Here is a 21,958-nt window from a genome sequence, read left to right as displayed (position 1 = left end):
ATATTTATGAACAACATTAAATTATTAAAACTTCTTTGTAAATGACCGCTTATTAATGCCACATTATTGTGTTAAATTTCGTGTTTGTATTACTAAGGAGAACATACCAAGAGTCACTGTGGTAAAATCACCATGACGTATTTAGGCCGACATTTATACGTCTCACAGGAATCGTATTTTTGTTTGCAAAGAGTACCGGTACTGTGCCCCATTTCTGCTAAGCACAGACAAGTATTGCTAAGCAGCGACAGGTTAGCAGCTAAAATGACTTTAAGTGTACATTGATTCTTGTGACTGGTGTCCTACTTATTGTTTTAATTGGGCCCTGGTGGGAACCAGTCACTGTGTTCATGTATAGTTCAACTGGCTCAGTCATCGCATTATTTGAAATTTTTCATTTACAGGTTGGCGACCGCTGAATACTCCTGATTATTAATGATTTATTATTGTGTCTTATAAAAAAATATATTCTTCATGTGTAAACAGAGTCTACTCCCATGAAATTGGCGAACATGTACATGTACAACTACTCGAGAAAGAAGGGTAAACTCCAGAATATTTTGCACAGCATTCACCTAACATAATAACGATATTGATAGCAACAATAGAACAAATAACAACAACTCTAACAAATAGCATAAACTGCATAATGTTGTTCGTCAACATTTCACATCATAATGTTGTACGTCAACATTTCACATGTATATTGTTATTTACACTTTGACATCACTTTTGTTACACTATTTTAAAGGCACTTTGAAAACGATAGTTTGTGTTTATATATTTAACTGATAACAGTGGTGGCTTGTTTGGTGACTTCAATAGGTTTTGTTGATTGTGCACATAACGGTGTTGGGTAATTGTTAATTAATTGTATTGTTATCGTCGTATACACTAAAACCCCAACCACAGCACTGGTTTTCATTTCCTTTTTCAAATTTTAACCCGAATTACAACAAGAGAAATGTCTCACCGGAATCCTCATACTATGTGGGTAATTGATACTACACAAAACCTTAAAGACACTGAACACTATATTGGTAATTGTCAAAGACCAGTCTTTTCGATTTGTGTGTCTTAACATAGGTCTCAACAAATGCATAAAATAACAAACCTGTGAAAATTTGAGCTCAATTGGTCGTCGAAGTTGCGAGATGTTAATAATAAAAAAAACCTTGTCTCGCGAAGTTGTGTGCTTTCAGATGGTTGATTTCGAGACCTCAAACTCTAATTCTGAGGTCTCGAAATCAAATTCGTGGAAAATTACTCAATTCTCGAAAACTACGTTACTTCAGAGGGAGCCGTTTCCCATAATGTTTTATATTATCAGCATCTCCAATTACTCGTTACCAAGTAAGGTAGTATGCTAATAATTATTTTGAGTAATGACCAAATACTGTCCACTGCCTTACAAAGTTGTCGGAGATGACCAAAATTGCTAAAGTGCTCTCGTGTGAAAGAGGTGTCAAAAATTGATATTCTTTATCCCCGATGCAAATTTAACATCTATGCTATCGTTGCGGTACCCGCTGCCAAAACATAGGATTCGAACTGCCTCTAGCTGCCGGGCAACCTCGGTAGTCTAGTTGGTAAGACACTGCTCTAGAATTGCAAGGGTCGTGGGTTCCAATCCCACCCGAGTAACATGCCTGTGACATTTGCTTCACATTACTCGGGAAAGTACTGAGTTTACAGTGCTAACACACGTTGGTAGATGTGTAAAAAGCAAAAATTAACGTGACAAAAGTTGTTAAAATGCTCTCGTCTGAAAGAGATGACCCCATTTTTAAATTGCTCTCATGTGAAAGAGGCTTGTATGTTTGACATTTGTATCTCTAATGGCACCAACTACGTCTTTTTTATTTAGAACTTTTGGGATATTAATCTAACAAGCATATCCAAACTGGCACCTAACCAAAACTGTCAATCTCTGAAATAGGCTTTCACGTCTTGAGCCTAAACTTCAAGTGACAGTTTGGTTTAGTGAGAGGGAAACTCATTTCCTACAAAGTGGATATAAACCTGTCAGAATTAGGAATGCTGCTCTTGTACTCTGAATAATTACATGCAAAAAAGACACTTAAAACGACTAGGTTGCACTTCTGGGCAACGTTTGTGAAACTGTCTAACACAAGGGTAACAAATTGTATAAGTATTGTGTACTAACTTGAGGTTAAGCATGAGTGAACTCTTCAAGTGGACACTCTATTTTGCAAATCTGTCTCTTAAACTGTGGCCAAACTGATGTTCGGCCATTGAACCACAAAAAAGCAGAACGCAACCTAAAGTTATTTTGCTCCCTAAATCAAAACTGTATACAGTATATTATAATGTCTTCAATGGTTTCGATATTTTGTTAAGGGCATAGCATTGTGCACACAATTAGTTAATTTTCTGACGTTTCGACACAAGCTGAGTCTTTCTCGAAGGCTAAATGAAAACACAACAAACATGAACAGGTAACATAATCAGTAAGTGGAAATACATTAATAAAGAGTGGGAGATTCAGAAAGCACACACAAAAAGAGGGAAATTATGAAATGGGAGACAACAAGTGGAGGGAAATGGCTGGTTTGACTACAATAGGATGGAAACACAAAGGGCAATATATCAATGGTGGGAAGGGGGAGGAAAGAATTAGTGAAAGAGGCAGGGTAAAAATGAGAATATCTTTGTAATGGGGACGGTTTATTGGTCATTGCCTTCTAGGTATTTTTCAGAATATTGGAATCAATAGTTTGATAGCGCCTTATCCACAGTTTTAACATTCTCGCGGCTGTTAATAACAAATACGGGGGTCGCTGTTTGTAAACAATGATAACTTAATGCATTGGCCCACGTTTATCACATGCCGCCTTGTTGACGCTACGTCAGTTCGCGTCAAGGTGAGACAAGCCAATACATACAAGGATACAAGTTACACCAATGCTATATTTTTGCAGAATGCTTTTATGACCCGGTATTAACATTCAAGATTGTGAACTGTATTTATGGGTTTTTATCATGTCTTACCCAGTTGTATGCTTAATATAGCTCCACGGTTTAAACGGTGTACTGACTAATAATGTAATGGGAAAACTTGTTCAGTTGGGAAGCAAAACAACGATTTTCACGACGAAGTGGAAATACAAATGTTTAAATGTCTAATGAAGTATTGTAATTGATGTTGAACTCTTTCGACGTTGACTAATGAAGGTTGCCCGGGAAATGAGTTGTGGTTCCTCGATTGAAACAGAACCCCGTAAAAAGAAAAAAAAGAAAAAAAGAAATAGCGTTGTTCACCTTTGATTCTTCAGGGAGTTTTGATTGTTTTAAAGGAACAATACATATTTTGTTTTGCCAGCAAAAAAGTTGCTGGCAATGTAAGCACTTAATGTAATCCACCATTATACATAAACGGACAAACCTGTAGAAGTTTGAGATCGATCAGCCATCTTGGTCACTAGCGAGAGAGTTGTGAACAATCGATTACAAATTTTGCATTGCATCGATGCCAAAACAAAAATGAATAAAACGCTCACTGAGCGATAAAGGGATGTTTTCTACTATCATCATCATTAGACTGTGTAAGTTTTAAATTAATTCAGATCAACAAGGAGTCGAAGATTTACACGGAAACGCTACGAGCCTTCATCGGTTTTGTTGTACCACTGTGATTTGTTAAATCCACGTGAAAGGCTGATTGCAAATCTACAGTCACAAGTAGATGATAAGTGAAATAAAGATTGTATTATATTTGAGTGAATAAATGTTTTTTTTTCTTTATTTGTTAAAGAGCTGACATCGGTGCATTGAGGGCTCGTTACAACGCACAGAAGTGGAGACACAACTACCCGTCCACCAGCCGGGTAGCCTTCTGCCGATATGGACAGTATCGTCGTCGAGAATGCTGTTATGGTTGGAGATACCAGTCCACCAGTCAATGCGCACGTGAGTTATACCCCTTTTTCTTTTCTGGTGTTTTCGCCTGACGGCAAAGAATACATTGTCAATCGAAACCAACCGGCTCTTTTCCAGAGACAACACGTGAGTGTCATGATCTAGCGGTTAAAATAAGAGCACCTGATTAAACTTCAGGTTTTTTTATCAGCAAAGTGTGGGTTCGAGTCCCAGTCATGACACCTGTGTTCTAGAGCAAGACGCCAACCTAGCCCGAACCATTGCTTCGTCCTTCGGATCGGACGTGAAGCTGTTGGTTCCGTGTGTTGCGTAACGCACGTAACAAATCAGTGCACTTCTCGAAAAAAACAAGGGGGTTCGCCCTTGTGCTACTTGTTTGATTGGCAGCATATAGCGCCACAGCACTTTATAAAACACTTTTGCATGGTGCTATGCTAAATGAGTACGTCTCATAACTCAAGTTTACTAGTATTTTGTAGTTTTTATTCCCATAGTGGCTGTTTTTCTCAATGAGTTAAAACTTTACCAAGGGTTGTGTGTCTGAAGTTAATAGAGACGTATCCAGTGGTTTACCCCTGTGGTCATTTTTAAACGATCATGGCTGAAGACATGGACTTGTGCCAAGGGGGCTTTATTACGGACAGGTGTGTACCAGGGAAGGGTCTTATCAAGGACTCACTTCCAATCAGTGTCACGGTGGAAACCGGATTAGCCTAGCTCGCCAATGCCGTCAGATTGTCATAAGAAATTAGTAGTTGCTGGTAAAGAGTTCTAAATTGATCCACGAACAGAATAAAGTAAAGAAACGCCTTTGGTTGAATAGAAAAATAGACGATGACTAGGTTTGGAGTGGGCCGTTAGGGATGGTTTTGCCTTACAGTAATAGTTCTAGCCCTTATTCGTCGATTGCCAATTTAGATACCCGTATGATTGTCACTGATCTTGGGTGGGGGTGTGGGGGAAGGGTGGTGGGGGGGGGGGGGGGGCAACGACACAATTATGAAAGATTTAACATTGGAAATCTGGCCTTTGAGAAGCTTGATACCGTTTTGTAATAACATTTGCTGGAGATAATAAATGGTCATGGGCGATAAAATTAAGCCTTCCATGCTGTGGATTATGAAACACCATTGAGTTATACTTCCAGTAAACCTGTGGCAAGCCCAAGGGCCGTTGTTGTGGTCTCGACGTTCCGATCAGTGTATCCTTATACATGTACTCTGATCGTCTTTAAGAGACATCATGTTCCCCAAATAATCACAGAACCACCCCAACTCATTTAGAGATTGTCATTACATGGTGTTACCGCAAACTCTTCTATATCTTATTTCCACCATGCAAAGTTTCAAATCCTACTTATTCAATGTTAATGTGTGATGACTATGGTCATAATAATGAGAACATGAATACGCACGAGATCGTTTTGGCACATGATAAACCCTTATTCGTCACGAAGCTCTATGGTTGATATCTTCACTGGATTATGGTGTAGTACCGGTCAGTGTCTTGGATAATAGAATATATAAGTACGCATGAATTTAGTCATTTCGTAGATAATGCATTTTCACAACCAGGCAGTATGCAGTTTTGCGGATTAGCGGTGGGAGCAAGCAGGGGGTATGGCCCTGGTAGGTGGATTAGTGAGGGGATCTTTTAAACCAAACCGAGGCATCTTGCCACGCCTAAAGATTAGCTGACCACAGGGTCAATGAACTGTTGTTTGTGTGTTTGCAGCATTTCTATCTTGTCTATTCCAACAACAATGATCATTGCGTGTTGTTTAGTGGAGGGTTTGCACTCTGTCACGCGACTGGGTTTTTGCTTGATTAACCACGCACTTTCACTACAGACAATGCTCCCATCAGTGACATTCTATTTCCTCATTAGCGTCAATTCTTCTTAGAAAAGCGCACTTAACCATCAATGTGGGGTTCCGTGCGTGTGACCATGGAGGTAAACACGACCAAACTGCACATGGTTTTGGGACCACAAAATGTACTTCACAGATTTCGTTTTATCCAATTCCTTCCTCGACCCTTAATGATTATCACTGATGCTGTGTGCTTTCCAATAAAGTCGGTATTTATTAACAGTTTGACCCTGATTGCCAAGCAGCAAATAGAAGTTCTGGTTGTTTCTGTTCCGGTGTTGTGGGTGGCCGAATTGCGGATCCAGAATCATATCCACGCTTAAGTAGAATCCCTAAAGTATAATAGGAATACGAAATCCGAGACGTGTAACTGACAGTATAACGCTTCACACAGATTCAAATAAGGGTCATCTTTGTACAAGTTTTCTCAAAATGCTGCGTTCTCGAAAGCTGAGATGTAGGCTTCTAACCAAAACTAGTTATTTGTTGTAAGAGTGATAACCAAACGTTTGTAAAACTTCCATTTAAAAGCACTGGGTACTCGTGGTAACGATTGGAAACAAATATTTGAATTTGAAAAAGGCCAGGCCCGGGTCTGTTGTTTATGCACCAAGGGTGTGTACTTCCATTATTTGCTTGCAACTTCGATGACCAAAATGAGAGAATACTGGTCTTCGACACTACCAAACGTGTCCTGTGCCTTTATAAGCTGAATTTTCAAACAATATTTGAATCGAAAGATGGTTTGGGGGTAAGGACCAAGTGGGTTAAGGGTGACAAACATGCAAATTAACTCCCCTGGAGCAGTATATGCTCTGTTCATCTTCGAGAGAAATTATTTTTTGTCGTTTCTGGTGATCTTTTGCTATGAGTGAAATAGTCAAGCACACCCTGCCATAAGAATGTCCATGACCGCCTAGTGTACTTCCTAATTATAAGTATAGCTAACACATGCCTGCAAGGTACGCTATTCCATATCCAGGTACCGGCATTGCCGGTTTTCAGGGGGAGGGCAGGCCAAATATTTCGGGATGTCTTCAGACTTTGACCTGTCTAGACTACCCTCTTAGACTTCTTGTGTATTTATAGCAGGTGTCTTTAAAGAGGTCATGTGAACCTGACTATCTGACGATCTCTTCTTTGTCTCTTATCACATTGATTTGATTTTCTGGTTTTTGAAATTTTTAATTGAGCCGAATGTTTTGTGTCGGCTCGATGCCGAGTGACGAGATATCTCGAGGGAGGAATGTTCAAGTATAGCTTCCTAATGTCTGGTGTGGATGTCTGAAACATAGTATTAGACCCTTTTCTGGTCAGCAAGTTATACCATAGAGGTTATATGAACTCATGATATACTGAATTGGCGTTCTGGCTGTGATAGGGAGTTTTCGACGACGGATGGTTCTGCGACGGTTTTTCAGTCAAACGTTGTCGTTTTCAGCACAACGAAGACCATCCCAAGTACTGTCGTAGGAATTGAGGGACGACCTCTTCAAAGCCGACGCATACGCCAAATGTAATCACTACCGTCGCAGAATCATCCGTCGTCGAAAACGAAAACTCCATACTGTCCCCTCATGAAGAAACTCTGCTAAGGTTGGGATGGATACGCCAAGTGAGGATTCAGGTCTTTGACAATTATTAAACTTTCCAAGTGCTTTTAAAGAGTGAGCCTTATTATAATGAGACATGAAATAGGGCAGACAAACAAAGCAAACGGAATGGGACATGATGGAGACTGGACCCGATTTGTTAAAATGATAAGCAAGTGTGTTATTGCTAGCTGTCTCGTCGCGTGCAGGTGTCACATCTACAGGTGAAAGTAATGTTTGTCCACTCATACTAGGCCCTCCACAGTCTTCTAATTCTTAGCATCGAGAAAGGACCCTTCTTTATGTGGTTCGAAGAAGCTAGGATCTCTGGCTGGAGAGGTCTCCTTATCAGAAAAGCAAACATTTGTGCGTTTTATCTCAAAATACACCAACTGGTCAAGCCATTGTAAACCCAGGTGGTGTTGAACCTTCGAACACTTCTCATCGATACAGTGATAGCTTATCTAGATATATATGTATAAGCATGGGGGAAGCGTACAAAACATGTTGATTATTGGTTCGGCGCAAGTTTTGTTGGTGACCTGCAGAAGGTTTGTTTTGTGAAGTTTGTATGGATAGACTCATCACTTCAGGAAAGTTACATCTAAATTGAATGTTATAGTAGAACGGCGTAAAAGGTTAACGCTAAGCAGTTACAACATATTGTCATCTCGACATATTGTGTTAAGTATAGATTTGTTAGTTATGACAGGCATGCATGCTTCGATTTTGAAAAGGCGAATCTCTACTGGAACATTTCAAGGGCACCAAGACAATGACCAGGGGGGGGGGGGGGGCATGGAGGCAATCGTCTTCATTGCCCCCGTGAAGTATCATCAGGCTTGTTGACATGTACAGTAACATCGCAAACTTTAGAAATGTCAGGGTTGTTTGTCATTTTCCTTGATGTGAACCGATCCGGTTTCCCATCAATTCCTACATAGAGGACGGAAACCTTACATCTTTAATCCCAATTCGTTCAGGTTTCTTGTTAAGTTTGCCTGTTCTTTGTCAGAATTCTACCCAATTTAGAAGAAGGGGCGGCTATTTGTGTGTAGCTCTTTCATGGACATCGTTAGGGGTAAGCGTGCGGTCACCCACCCCCTTATATTAGTATCGTGGAAGTTGCTTGTTATTTGTCAGAGTTCTAGCCAATTTAGTAGATTGGCGGCTATTTGTGTGTATAGCTCTTTCTGATTTTCGGCTATTGCATTAACTTTTGTGAGTGAATTTAACCTGAAACTCTAGCCTGAGTGTTTCATTGTACACAGGTAATTTGTTTTTATCAGAAGTCCTGACTTCAAATGGGGTGGGGGGCAGGGACGTCCTTTAGGGGTACACCTGCGGTCACCCCCTTCCCCCTTATATCAGTAGGACCACGGACGCTGCGTAACTGCAAACTGCAAATATTGGCAGCAACCGCCCCCACATTCAGGGTTAAAGGGTGTGGACACTATTGGTAATTGTCAAAGACTAGCCTTCACAGTTGGTGTATCTCAACACATGCATAAGATAACAACCCAGTGTAAATTTGAGCTCAATCGGCCATCGAACTTGCGAGATAATGATGAAAGAAAAATAACCCTTGTAACACTAAGTTGTGTGCGTTTAGATGGTTGATTTCGAGACCTCAAGTTCTAAATCTGAGGTCTCGAAATCAAATTCGTGGAAAATTACTTCGTTCTCGAAAACTATGGCACATCAGAGGGAGCCATTTCTCACAATGTTTTATACCATCAACCTCTCCCCATTACTCGCCACCAAGAAAGGTTTTATGGCAATAATTTTTTTTGAGTAATTACCAATAGTGTCCACTGCCTTTAAATCTATAACTTTTTCGCTGATATCGCGGTCCCTCCTCAACCATTTCGCACATTTATTTGTTTTCCCACATAAAAACAAAATATCCCCCATCGTCCCATTAATAATCCCACGAGACGTGTATAGCTGTCAGAAGCAAGAGAGACTATAACTAGTCCTTGGAGAGTAGTGATTCGGAATGTATCCTACAGGCAAGGGTAGGGAACTGTTCAGATTGTCCGCCCTTCCACAAAAGCAAAATAAACATTTGCGCCAAGGATCTTTGTACTAACTTGCCTCTCGGTATACATACAAACCATGGAAGGATGGGGTACAACATTCTCACATCCGACGGAAATGTTTTGCGTCTGGAAGTCACTAGATGACGGAAGGAGGAATTGTCTGGTCTTCACGCTTCGTATGATGTCAGATTCATTATACAAAGAAACAAAAAGATAGTAGCTACCGTGGTGTGATGAAGAATCTTGAAACAAGGTCTCCGCAATGAACCGTAATCAAATCTTCATTCGGATCGAACTTCCTAGTTCTTAAGGCAGTGGACAATGTTGGTAAATACTCACAATAATTGTTAGACGAGCTGTTGATAGTTTAAAAACAATGCGGGAAACACCTCCCTACTCTGAAGTAACGTAGTTTTCGAGAAAGAAGGAATTTCCACATGATTTCGAGACCTCAGAATTAGATTTTAGGTCTCGAAATTTATCATCTAAAAGCACACAACTTCGTGTGACAAGGTTTTTTTTCTTTCATTACTATCTCGCAACTTCGACGACCAAATGAGCTCAAATTGTTACAGTTTTGTTTCAATGTTTTTATGCATATGTTGAGATACACCAAGTGAGAAGACTTGTCTTTTGCAATTACCATAAGTGTCCAAGGGTTATTCCTTTCGGCCCCACTGTTAGCATGTCATCTCCAAGTTACACCCTTGTCCTAGCTCTAATTGGAAAACTGATTTTGAAACAAGAGAGATAAACTGGTGTGAAAAAAAGAATTTAAAACAATGTCTCTGTAATGAACCGCCATCGAATCTTTATTCGGATCGAACTTCCTAGTTTTAAATAGGGTTATTCCGCATCTAATTACAGCAAGGGAGTTCAGAGGTTTGTATGAGGAAATTCAATCGGTAGTTTCTTATTGAGGGTTATTTTTTCTCCTCTCGCAATTTTCAACAATAATTAATTCATTGCGACCAGGTGTCCTGAATGCACGTTAATAAATGTTAAACTACTCCTTTCTAGTTATTGGTTAAAAGTTTTTCTGAGACACATTGCGCTGCATCAACTTTTTTATTTGTTCTTCCACTAAATCCTTGACAGTTTCAGGGAAAGTCTAGACTAATTCATTCAGTAAATAAAAAGAGTTTATATAGTACTCCATCATGTTACCGAATGTTTTGTGATTGCATGCCTATAAACCCCTCTCGCGTAACATTATTTTCGTTTAGGCTACAGTACTTGAAGCATAAACCGTTTCTTAGGTGTGGGGGCGATATGAGTTATGGCTTTCAGCTGTCAGACCCCACGTGACCCGGATCAGAGTAAAGTCTGACCCGGGAGTTTTCAAGAGAGTAACTAAGTTTGCGCACGTGCAGAGTAGTCAGTAATTTTATAGGAGTGGTTTCCGATCCCGGCATGTCCTCCACGAAACTTGTTTTCCCGAGCAAGACACTTTTGCTTTGGGCTGTTTCTCCCTTAGTAAAGGACACCCTTTGAGGAAATTGCAACTTTTTACTGGATCATTTCAAGGGCACCAGTGCAATGACCAGGGAGCATGGAGGCAATAGTATGGTGGCCCCGAAGGGACATCGCATAACGCAAACGTGTGCGCACACGTATGCAATGTCGTGAAACAAATCGCGAATATATGCGCACACGTATACAATATCGTGAAACAATTCGCGAATATGTGCGCACACGTATGCAATGTCGTGAAACAATTCGCGAATATGTGCGCACACGTATGCAATGTCGTGAAACAAATCGCGAATATGTGCGCACACGTATGCAATGTCGTGAAACAAATCGCGAATATGTGCGCACACGTATGCAATCTCGTGAACCAAATCGTGAATATGTGCGCACACGTATGCAATTTTGTGAACCAAATCGTGAATATGTGCGCACACGAGTGCGATTTGTTTTGCAATGTCGTGAATTTTATTGCATACCATGTTGCATACCATTAGGATGATGTCATAGTTGTGGATAATTTGTTACCGATATAGGGAGTACTGTGGCGCTACAGTAGGCTCCCTCTGTAAAGCATGTGTATACCCAGGAACTTGGCACCAGGCCAAGGACGACCACACGCCCCGCTTGCCTCACAACAAAGACTACTGCTGCAATGACTACCACTTATCTCACTGTTGGAAAGAAACCCCCCAGATCATTAGACATTTTATTCAAAGGTATGCAACATGGTATGCAATAAAATTCACGACATCGCAAATAATATTCGCAGACGTGTGCGCACATATTCGCGAATTGTTTCACGACATTGCATACGTGTGCGCACATATTTGCGAATTGTTTCACGACATTGCATACGTGTGCGCACATATTCGCGAATTGTTTCACGACATTGCATTCGTGTGCGCACATATTTGCGAATTGTTTCACGACATTGCATACGTATGCGCACACGTTTGCGATATGCGATGTCCCTTCAGGGCCACCATACAATTGCCTTTGTTGCCTTTCGTCGCCTCCGCACGCGCACGAATCCGGAACATGTTTGTATGGGAAGGGGTTGTCTCTGGTGTTTCTGTAATTCCATAGAGGTGGTCCTTTTCTCTATGGTAATTCGTAGCATAATAGAAACCAACTCTTGTAGATAGGTTTTCCTGATGCTCCCAGTTCCAAGTGGGTTACGATGATTGAGTACGCTTTTGTTGCAACCTTTAGCGCCAAACCCCAAAAAGAACATTTGAAATGTGAATATCTAAGTGTATGTACTTCGGTTGATCGGTTACCAGTTGCTCCGTGGGGCATGGGTTGGGTTTAAAAGCACCAGTTCCACGAACATTCATTTTGTAGAACCTGAAGAATATAGAACAAAACGCAACACAACTGTAACCTAAAACTAGTGACTTGTGCAGGTGACATTGACAAGGTGGCACATCTAGCCTGAAATGCAAATGGAGCATTGTCCGGGTGTGCCCTCTGGTGGTGTGTTGGGCGCCATACCTGCAACTAGTTTTTTTTGCCAATACAGCTGGAATTCATTAACACAAAAGACGATTGTGTAAAATGAACATAAAGTAAACCAATAATTTGATTGTGCATCAGACTGCAGGCGTGTTATGCCTCGTTTTTGAGAGGCTTTGGCACCAATGCATTTCTAATTGGTAAAGGGCACCCTATGAGGAAAATATCAATCTTGAGTATTTCAAGGGCACCAGGGGGCATGGAGACAAGTGCCTTCGTTACCTCTGTAAAGTGTCAGACATGCGACTGTAAAATTCACACAGGTGGACCAGGATGGCAAAGTGCACATTTATTCAATGATCCGGTGTCAGATGCAATTGTGTCCGCCATGCAATACTGTCCGCTCCGTTTAATTTACTACAAGGACGGTTTTGCACGGGGCGGACACAACTGCATATGCAAATGTGTCCGGGCGGACACAATTGCATTATGCAGCAGCGTCCGGGCGGACACGATTGCATATGCAAAACCGTCCGGCAGACATTATTGCATGTGCAATAATGTCCTCCGAATAGTATTGCATAGATGACATAATTGCATGCGACACCGGTGTACACTACACATGTACAACAACCATAATTGTTATTTGGTTAGCAACTCGGAACAGAATCCTGAATATCCATCAATATTTCCGTGGGTCAAATGTGTCAATTTGATTGGAAATCGTGTAATTGGTAACGCCAATAGAAAACTTAATAATAGCTGATTCGGCGGATTCATTTCTACAAGGACACCTCGGCCCTTTCTGGTTTTACTCTGGAAGATTCAGAAATCGACTGGGTTTATGTATGTTGTGAACTGTTGTTGAAATATGTAGGCTTTCCCAATGTATTTTGGGTATAAGGGCAACTTCTGGAAGGACATTATAGCATCTGTTTCCTGTAGAATATCAAAACCAAATGGCTTTATTTATGTTGAATTCATTTATTTACAAAAATTGTAATTGGCTCTGTTTACATTTTGTAGTGTCAGATGATATTTGTATCTATTTGTTTATTTTTGCTATCATTTATTTTCTTTTGAACTAAAACTTTTTAAAAAGATTTCCCGTTGGCTTTTGAAACAAAAGCAATACTAGTAATAATGTTAAAATTTTGATGATGGACAATTAACCTGGCGAGATCAAGTCTGTATCAATGATTTTTAATAATAATATTATTTATATTTTTTTATGAATTTAAGTTTTGATTATTATTTTCTGTCATACAGCAATTTGCGAAGATGGATGTATTCACGGGAAATGCGTTGGACCCAATCGATGTGAATGCGATAAGGGCTGGACGGGAGCAACTTGTGATCGTGGTAAGTAGATCTTTTAAAAACTAAAGAAACGAAGAAAGGAAAATGTATTGGCATTGTCTTTATTTTTTGTTTTGTTTCCCTTCAACTTAATCATTTCCACATCAGTGTATCCTATACAATTATACAGAAATACAACAGTGAACAAAGATGCTTATTAATTAAATAGTAAAATACTGTCGTTGAAAAGGGGTTTTAATACAAGACGCAAATAAAACGGGGAAGAGTGAGACATTAATCAAAATACGTCTAGTGTAGAGCTATATCCGTAATAAAACAAGCGACTAGACCAGCATAACTACACCATCGAATGGGGCAGACGATGGAATGGAACGGCAAACAAAACAAGCGATCGAATGAACTAGGATATAGCGAAACTAGAAACTAGGATGGGGTTGACAACAGAGAGGGAGCTAAAGATTTGATTGGTTTAAAGGCAGTGGACACTATTGGTAATGACTCAAAATAATTATCAGCATATAACCACACTTGGTAACGAGTAATGTGGAGAGAGGTTGATAGTATAAAACATTGTGAGAAACGGCTCTCTCTGAAGTGACGTAGTTTTTGAGAAAGAAGCAATTTTCCACGAATTTGATTTCGAGACCTCAAGTTTAGAATTTGAGGTCTCGAAATCAAGCGTCTGAAGTACAAATCTATGAATAACATTGTCCCCAACCTGACCCCTAATTGGCATTTAGATTCCAGTGGATTTCTGACTAGACAACGAACTGGTATGTTTGTACTTAACCAACAAAAAAGTCATCCAGTATTCAGACATTTTCACAACCCTCTCCTAATAATAACTCCACTGGCTAGATTTCCGTTATCCTTGTGAAACATGTGGACTAAATATTGACATTGTGTCTCAAATTAAAAACCACCTTCTGCTGACGGACTGTAAGTGAGTGACAAATCAACCTGTTTCATTTCTGTGTGTCTTCTTGTCAGATTACAACGAGTGTAGCACAAAGCCATGCTCTCATAGGTGCGTGAATAATGTCGGCAGCTTCCGCTGTTTCTGCCCAACTGGTCATCTTCTCCAAGAAGACAAGGTCACGTGTGTTTGTAAGTAACTTTGATTTTGACAGCTGCATGCGCGCCTGTGAGCCAGCCTGTTTTCAATTGGTTCTGCACGTGACGTCAAAGCTATGAGCTACCCCCCCCCCCAAATCACGAAGTCCCTTGTTTTATAACCTACATTGGTGTGACACCGGAGTATCCTTTGAAAGTGAGAAAATAATATTTAGAGCCTGCGTTTTCTGTGAAGCTTTCCTGTTAAAAACTCCTGGGGAAATGTGATATTTTTGTGTTTCTTTTCTTTTTTATTCTTTACAAATTAATTCATACAATGAACAGAAGTGTTACAGAGCCACCAAGGAAAAACATACGTGTACAAACTGTTATCGAAATCTACAATCGGGCCCCAACATCAACAAAATGTAGTTGAGTTCCTTGTTAAAAAAAGGGAAATGCTAACAACGGCTTGTAAATTTACAAACAAATTGTACACATTAAAACATAATGCTGATTGACTGAGTGTCATTAATTGATATAATTAATAGGTGATGGTGTTGGTCGTTTTCCTCTCTCTGTGCTTTTTTCTTCTTTCGTTTTGCTTCAGTTAACGATCTACTGATTGGTGTATAGTATGTGTTGGTTTGCATGTACATTTAAATATAGTTAACATGGATACATACCTACAATTTTGCTTTCGAAGTTGAACCCTGGTTTAAAATGGAGCTCTGGTATGAAAATGCATTCACAGTTTGAACCTGAATACATTATTATTTTGTTTTTAGCCCCGGGGTTTAACTGAGTCACGATCACAATCGTGACAACACAAAACCTGAAAGTTGTAATAATTACAAGGCGTAAAATGTTTCACACACGGTCCTAATTTTCCCTTAGTCACAGGATCATTGTACCTGGATGACAGGGTGAGGTAGAAATGTGTGACTCAGAACTGTATAGGAAAAACCCTGGCTGTAAGAACAATATTAAAGGCAGTGGACACTATTGGTAATTACTCAAAATAATTATTAGCAGAAAAACTTACTTGGTGACGAGTAAAGGGGAGAGGTTGGTAGTATAAAACATTGTGAGAAACGGCTCCCTCTGAAGTGCCATAGTTTTCGAGAAAGAAGTAATATTCCACGAATTTGATTTCGAGACCCCAGATTTAGAATTTGAGGTCTCGAAATCAAGCATCTGAAAGCGCACAACTTCGTGTGAAAAGGCAGCTTTTTTCTTTCATTATTATCTCGCAACTTTGACGACCAATTGAGCTCAAATTTCCATAAGTTTGTTATTTTATGCATACGTTGAGATACACCAAGTGAAGACTGGTCTTTGACAATTACCTATATTATCCAGTGTCTTTAAAGAAGTAGGACCTACTGTATACAATTTATAGTCCCAAATATGTCTGCCCAACTTTGCCACTGATGCGAAGCAAGTCCAGAAAAGGTCTCTTTTATGATATAAGTCATCCGTTATAAAATACTCAAGTTGTTATAGGAGCTTTTTTATGTAGTTTTGTTTGAAAAATAATCAACAACAAGTAATCAGTATGAATGAAATGAAAGACAATCTGTATTTTCCTTCATTTCAAACATTTGTTTTTGTTTAAAGGGGCCGTGTGGTCATAATTCCCTGTAAGGCCACAAGCCTGTGCCCAATTTCATAAAGCTGCCGAAGCGGGACACATATATTGCTTAGCACTTTTCTGCATAGCAAAGAGGAGCAGGATACCAGTCATAGATGGTACATGTGACATGGTATTTTGCCTGGTAACCTCATTCTAGTATACATAATTATGCTGTGCTTTTTGCGCTTAACCAGCTCATAAAATTGGGCCCTGCTTTGATCATCACGACACCACCCCTTCAATATTTGATTTTCCAGATAGCAAATATTTTATCATTATTTTTATGATTTTTCTTTTTATCAACCAGGGGATTACAGGTGTCATCCAGACAGATGCGCCTACGGCTGTGAACAAGTCGGTTACCAGTTCAGATGTCTCTGCCCCGACGGATTAAAAGTATCGAAAAATGGATTCCATTGTGAAGGTAAATTTTATAAGGAAAACACTTCTTCTCTGCCAATGGGGTTGTCTAAGGGCACTTTAAAGGCATTGCCACTAAGGGTAATGTTAACAGGCAGCCTGGATACAACCAACTGCGCTATATGCACAATGATCACTTTGCAAGCACAAGATACATAATGCAGATCACTATCACCAGGAAATAATGAGAACACTGAAATGTGAATAAATGTTCTTGTAAAAGATTGCCGGGAACTGGTTGCTTGTAAATTGTCCTGTGTGAATGACCTCAATGGACATGTTACTCGAGAATAAGCGAATCCATTCACAATTGGGACTTTCAGGGGACTGTATTAAAGCATTGTTAGAAATATTCTTCAGGTGCCACCACAAGTGGGTCTGTTTAGCGTGCGCTGAAGTTGGTTGTCTCCAAGTTGCCTGGACAAACTGGCTCGTAATGGCGAGGCCCTTATATGCATTGTTTAGTTCGAGGGGATTCGAACCCAGGACATTCTACCTGCTAAAGCAGATCTAAAGCAGATCATTCGACCATGTCATGATAAATGTTTCACCATAAGTAAAGACATTGCTTATTTATAGGCCTAGCAGAGCAATATTTTATTTTAAATAACCGATTACGTCCGCTACTCTTTCATCACAAGCAATGTGAAAAACATAAAGAGGAAGTCATATTGGGTCTGATCGGAGTATTATGACGAACAAGTGTCATATTAGAGGAAATAGTTACTGTCAATGATTATACTGTACTTTCCCTTTTAGTACAAATCTACAAACACAGTATCTAAACCAGATTAGAAATATAGAGGGTCATGTGGATTCGCGTAGATAACTCCTTAAAGGCTCTGGACACCTTTAGTAATTGTCTAAGACAAGTCTTTTCACTTTGTGTATCTCAACATGCATAAAATAACAAACCTGTGGAAAGTTGAGCTCAATCGGTCGAAGAAGTTGCGAGAAAATAATGGAAGAAAAAAACACTATTTTTGTACAAGTTGTGCATGCCTTCAGATTCTTGAATTCGAAACTTCAATCATTTAAGTGAGAAATTACTGAACTGAACACTATTGGTATTTACTCAAAATAATTGTTTTCACAAGAACTTACTTGGTAACGAGCCATGGAGAGCAGCTGTTGGTAGAATAACACATTGTAAGAAACGGCTACCTCTGAAGTAACGTAGGTTTTGAGAAAGAGGTAATTTCTCACTCAAATAATAACGGTCTTCAGGCCAAAGCCTTTTATAAGGGAATCTGAAAGCACACACATTACCCCACAAGGGTATTTTCTTTCGACATTCATTTGCAACTTCGATGACAAATTGAGGCAAAATTGTCACAGACTTTGTTGTTATTTTATGCACATGTTGTGTTAAACATCAACAGAGAATACTGCTTCTTATCACGAGAGTCCATTGCCTTTAAGTAACAAATCATACACTGAACTACAAACAAATTAACGAACCTCAATCTGGTTAGAAATAAAGTAATTTGGATTCATGAAGGCCTACATGCACTCCTGAAAAAGTTGCTTGTATCTTATTGAAGTGTATCAGCTGTTATTTTTGTTATGTTCACAACACGAAGTAGACTAACAGACCACAACAACCTAAAGGTGCTTCGCCCGTGACCTTTATAAAGGAATTATTTCAGGGGAAACAGGTTACGTGAACTCTTAGCCAACACAGGAGGTACTTTTATAAGTAAGTGGAAATGAAGTAGTAAATTGCGTCCGTCGTTTGCATTAATCTATTATTGGCATTAGGGTTGTGCTGTATGCCATGCTGACAGAGTGTCTCCGTGTTGTGGTTCAGTGAGGTATGCGGTGCCGGTTCACTCCTCTACTTGTCCTATCTTTCGCTGAGGAAGACACTTTTTTTCTTAGTTCTGGCAAAACGTGGATGTTGTGGTTTGACATGGTTCCATATATTAAAAGATCTTGCGGGTAGAGCTTACAAAATAGTCAAAGACAGTGTTCACGTCTTGTGTGATCAACCTTTGTCGTCACCTCATGTCAAAAATCTATCCCGTAGTATTTTGGAGAGAAACGAACTTTCAAGAAACATTTACATGAAATAACAAACACTGGGAAGTTCGGGCTTAATCAATAATTTATTGTGTGAGTCCGAAGAAAATGTTGAAAGCCGATTCATTGGCTGTGGCTGCGGTTTATAGGCACTGCATCGCTGTGCGTTGAAGCATATGACAGCTCTTTACAACACCCTTAGAAACAGGCGTAGCCGCGTCTTCCATTTAGAAAGCGGCTTATGTTTGAGAGCTTGCCACGTTAATAATAATAATAATAATATGAAACATTTATATAGCGCTCTACGGAGAACAGAGCGCTTTACATGAGACTATGACAACAAAACAAAAGAAAAACAAACAAACTAGGATGGGTGGGGAAAAAGAAATGTCGTTGTGTTGCCATGTATTGTATACAGTGCTAAGGATCTCCTCATATATGCGCACTTTTAAACCCAAATAAAGTTGTGCGTATAGCACCACCTCATCAATTCACCAGTTTGGTCATCTCTTCGCAGACATGACGAAAATAGAAGCACGGCCAGCTGCAGCTATACAAATAAACCTTAGTTGCACAAACACAAATGCTTAGGAGGACTCAGATGTGAAGGAATTCATCCTGGTTTCGTGAAGATGCAAAGGGAACTTTTATGAGAGTTATGTCTTTACAATAGCAAGTACATTGCGTGCCCATCAGGGACTACCAGACAATGATCTGAATGGATGCTTCTTCACATTCTCTGCCTTCCGTTTTCCTATACATGCAAAGAAAACAAATATCACCGGAAATTGATTGCATGTAGAGTACATAATCGATGAATGTCACTCCCTCTAATTCCATTGTTCCCATTTTTCTCACTTTCGAAGCGAAGGAAGTGACAGAAGAAAAAACAAAACAAGTTTTTGACGCTGATTTAATGAGCTCGGGTGTTATAATGTTAGGCCAAAAATCGGCTTAGATTGATAATGTTATATGGAGTAGGTATACTCGTTCGAACCGGGTATGTATAACAATAGGAACATAGGTGGTCCACGGTTGGGGGCGTATACAAGCTTGGGCGCGTCGAATCATCAACAATGCATCACCAATGCTATTTTGTTCCCCACTCTGAGATCTATATAACTTCTCCCCTCAAATCTTATCTGGTCGCACATTGTAATTCGTGCACATTTTTTCCCTCATTGTTCACCAGAACTCACTGCTTTTCCTGCCACCTAATTAGTGACGCTATTTTTAAGATGATGATCTAATTTGCAGAAGATAAATTTGGAAACTGGAGCGGCGGCGTTCCTGATAGAGGGACCCGGTGATCAGTTAGCACAGGATGGGGGTCCCACCAAGTTTCTTGGGAAGCCAAGACGGTCTATTATCTAAACCAAGGATCTGCTTTAACAGAAAGAGAATTGTCCCTGGCCAATCCAATTCCCGGTTCATTATTAAAAGGTCTAGTTCATTGACTGCTTGTGCAAGTTTACCTTTTTTTTTAAGAAACCAAGAGGTCTATTTCTTAACCAAGGATCTGCATGAACAAAAAGAGAATTGTCCCTGGCCAATCCAATTCCCGTTTCATTATTTAAAAAAAAAGGGTCTAGTTCATCGACTTCTTGTGAAAGTTTAAATATGAAAAGTGAAAGTTTGTATTTAGGAGTACCACCCAATATCATGTTGTTTTGAGCTAGCTTCAAGTTAGCCAAGCAGAAAAGGATTCACATACCTGAGTGATACTTCCCTTGAAATGCTCCAGTAGAAATTTACAATGTCCACATTATGGTGCTCAAGGAGAAATGCCTTGGTGCCCTTGCCCTTTCAAAAACGAAGCATAATAGGCCTGGATTCGTGAATGTGTTTATGCGCGATGATGTTTATTGGCGCAAACACAATTTAGGCTGTGAGTTCTTTAACTTGGTCTGTATAAAAATCAGCTTATAGACAACTATGTTTGAGGTGGTTTTGATAACGGGATGGAGAACATGTTATCACAAGTTAATGAACTCACAGAAGGAAACATTAAACTGTGAGCGCACTCAACAAAACATTCACCGGGCAACATGTTTAGCATTCCCCGTAAATGTCATCCTATACTTAGAAATTACTAATGCTGCCAGAACATTTTCTTCAATATGGAATGGGTGATATCCAGGATGGGGTTCGAATTGTTCCACACCTCGTGTTTGATAACATAATATGATTTATGTCGCCAATAAAATCACTGGAATGTTCTAATAGGCTCCTTCATTTCTTTTTGACAGCCACCATTCTTAATTGTACCACAGTCTGGTTTGAGGAAAACATCGAGATTTATTTTGACAACTTTTCTTCGACGCTACATTTAGTAACCTCGTTTTTTCTTTCGGTGTGCAAATATGCCAGTAAATAATAAACCTGTCTGGTCTGAAATTACCGCATCGTAAAATTTGGAATGACTACAATTTCTCATCAGCAACAAAACTAAATTATATTTAGGTTAGATTTAAAGAGGATTTGCGAATATTTTGCTCCACTATTTGTTTCATCATGACCGATACCATTCGGATACCACTTTTATGGCCATAAAATTACACTGATATTTCACAATTAATATATAATGCTCATCCAAATTAGTTTCGCTCTTGTTTGTAATAAAGACAAGTTCTCCACATTTAAAAGTAGGGGCCTATCCTGTATTATTAAAAAAAATTGAAACCTCAATGAAATTCAATTGGCTACCCACACTGTAACCAATGCATTCCGATAATCAAAATCAAGTGCCAATTCTTTAATGTCACATTGTGATAATATTAATCGCTTGTTTTTAAGTAAAAACAATGCTCTAGAATTTCAAGGGTCGTGGGTTCGAATCCCACCCGAGTAACAAGCCTGTGATTTTTTTTTACAGGACTCGGGAAAGTACTGAGCTTACAGTGCTAACACAGATCGGTGTATGTGTAAAAAACGGAATTAATTTTGTTTATCCCCGATGCAAATTTAACATCTCTTATGTACATATCCCGTTGCAGATATTGACGAGTGTTCGGAAGGTTTGATAAATTGTCCCTCTGATCAGAGATGTCACAATACATACGGTAACTACATGTGCATGTGCAAGGAAGGCTTTGCTTTCCAACTGATCAACCGTCGTCTTATATGCAAAGGTGAGTACATTGCAAATACAACATATATTTAATGCAACATTAGT

General features: G+C 39.6%; 1 protein-coding gene across 4 annotated transcripts in view; it reads left to right on the top strand.

Moving 5' to 3' along the window:
• Positions 1-21,958, top strand: part of LOC139953178 (uncharacterized) — a 107,337-nt gene that overhangs the window by 56,573 nt on the left and 28,806 nt on the right. For 3 of the 4 annotated variants that reach the window (XM_071952630.1, XM_071952620.1, XM_071952646.1), the window contains 6 exons: positions 487-543; positions 3,776-3,930; positions 13,602-13,694; positions 14,643-14,759; positions 16,649-16,765; positions 21,780-21,914. In XM_071952630.1, the coding sequence (XP_071808731.1) occupies positions 487-543; positions 3,776-3,930; positions 13,602-13,694; positions 14,643-14,759; positions 16,649-16,765; positions 21,780-21,914 (674 nt within the window). The remainder of the gene's footprint in view (positions 1-486; positions 544-3,775; positions 3,931-13,601; positions 13,695-14,642; positions 14,760-16,648; positions 16,766-21,779; positions 21,915-21,958) is intronic. The other variant, XM_071952639.1, reaches the window with a different exon arrangement.

The sequence above is a fragment of the Asterias amurensis genome, chromosome 2 (genome assembly GCF_032118995.1).
Source record: "Asterias amurensis chromosome 2, ASM3211899v1".
Taxonomy (NCBI): domain Eukaryota; kingdom Metazoa; phylum Echinodermata; class Asteroidea; order Forcipulatida; family Asteriidae; genus Asterias; species Asterias amurensis.
Note: the sequence above shows the minus strand (reverse complement) of the source record. Positions and strands in the feature narration are given on the sequence as shown.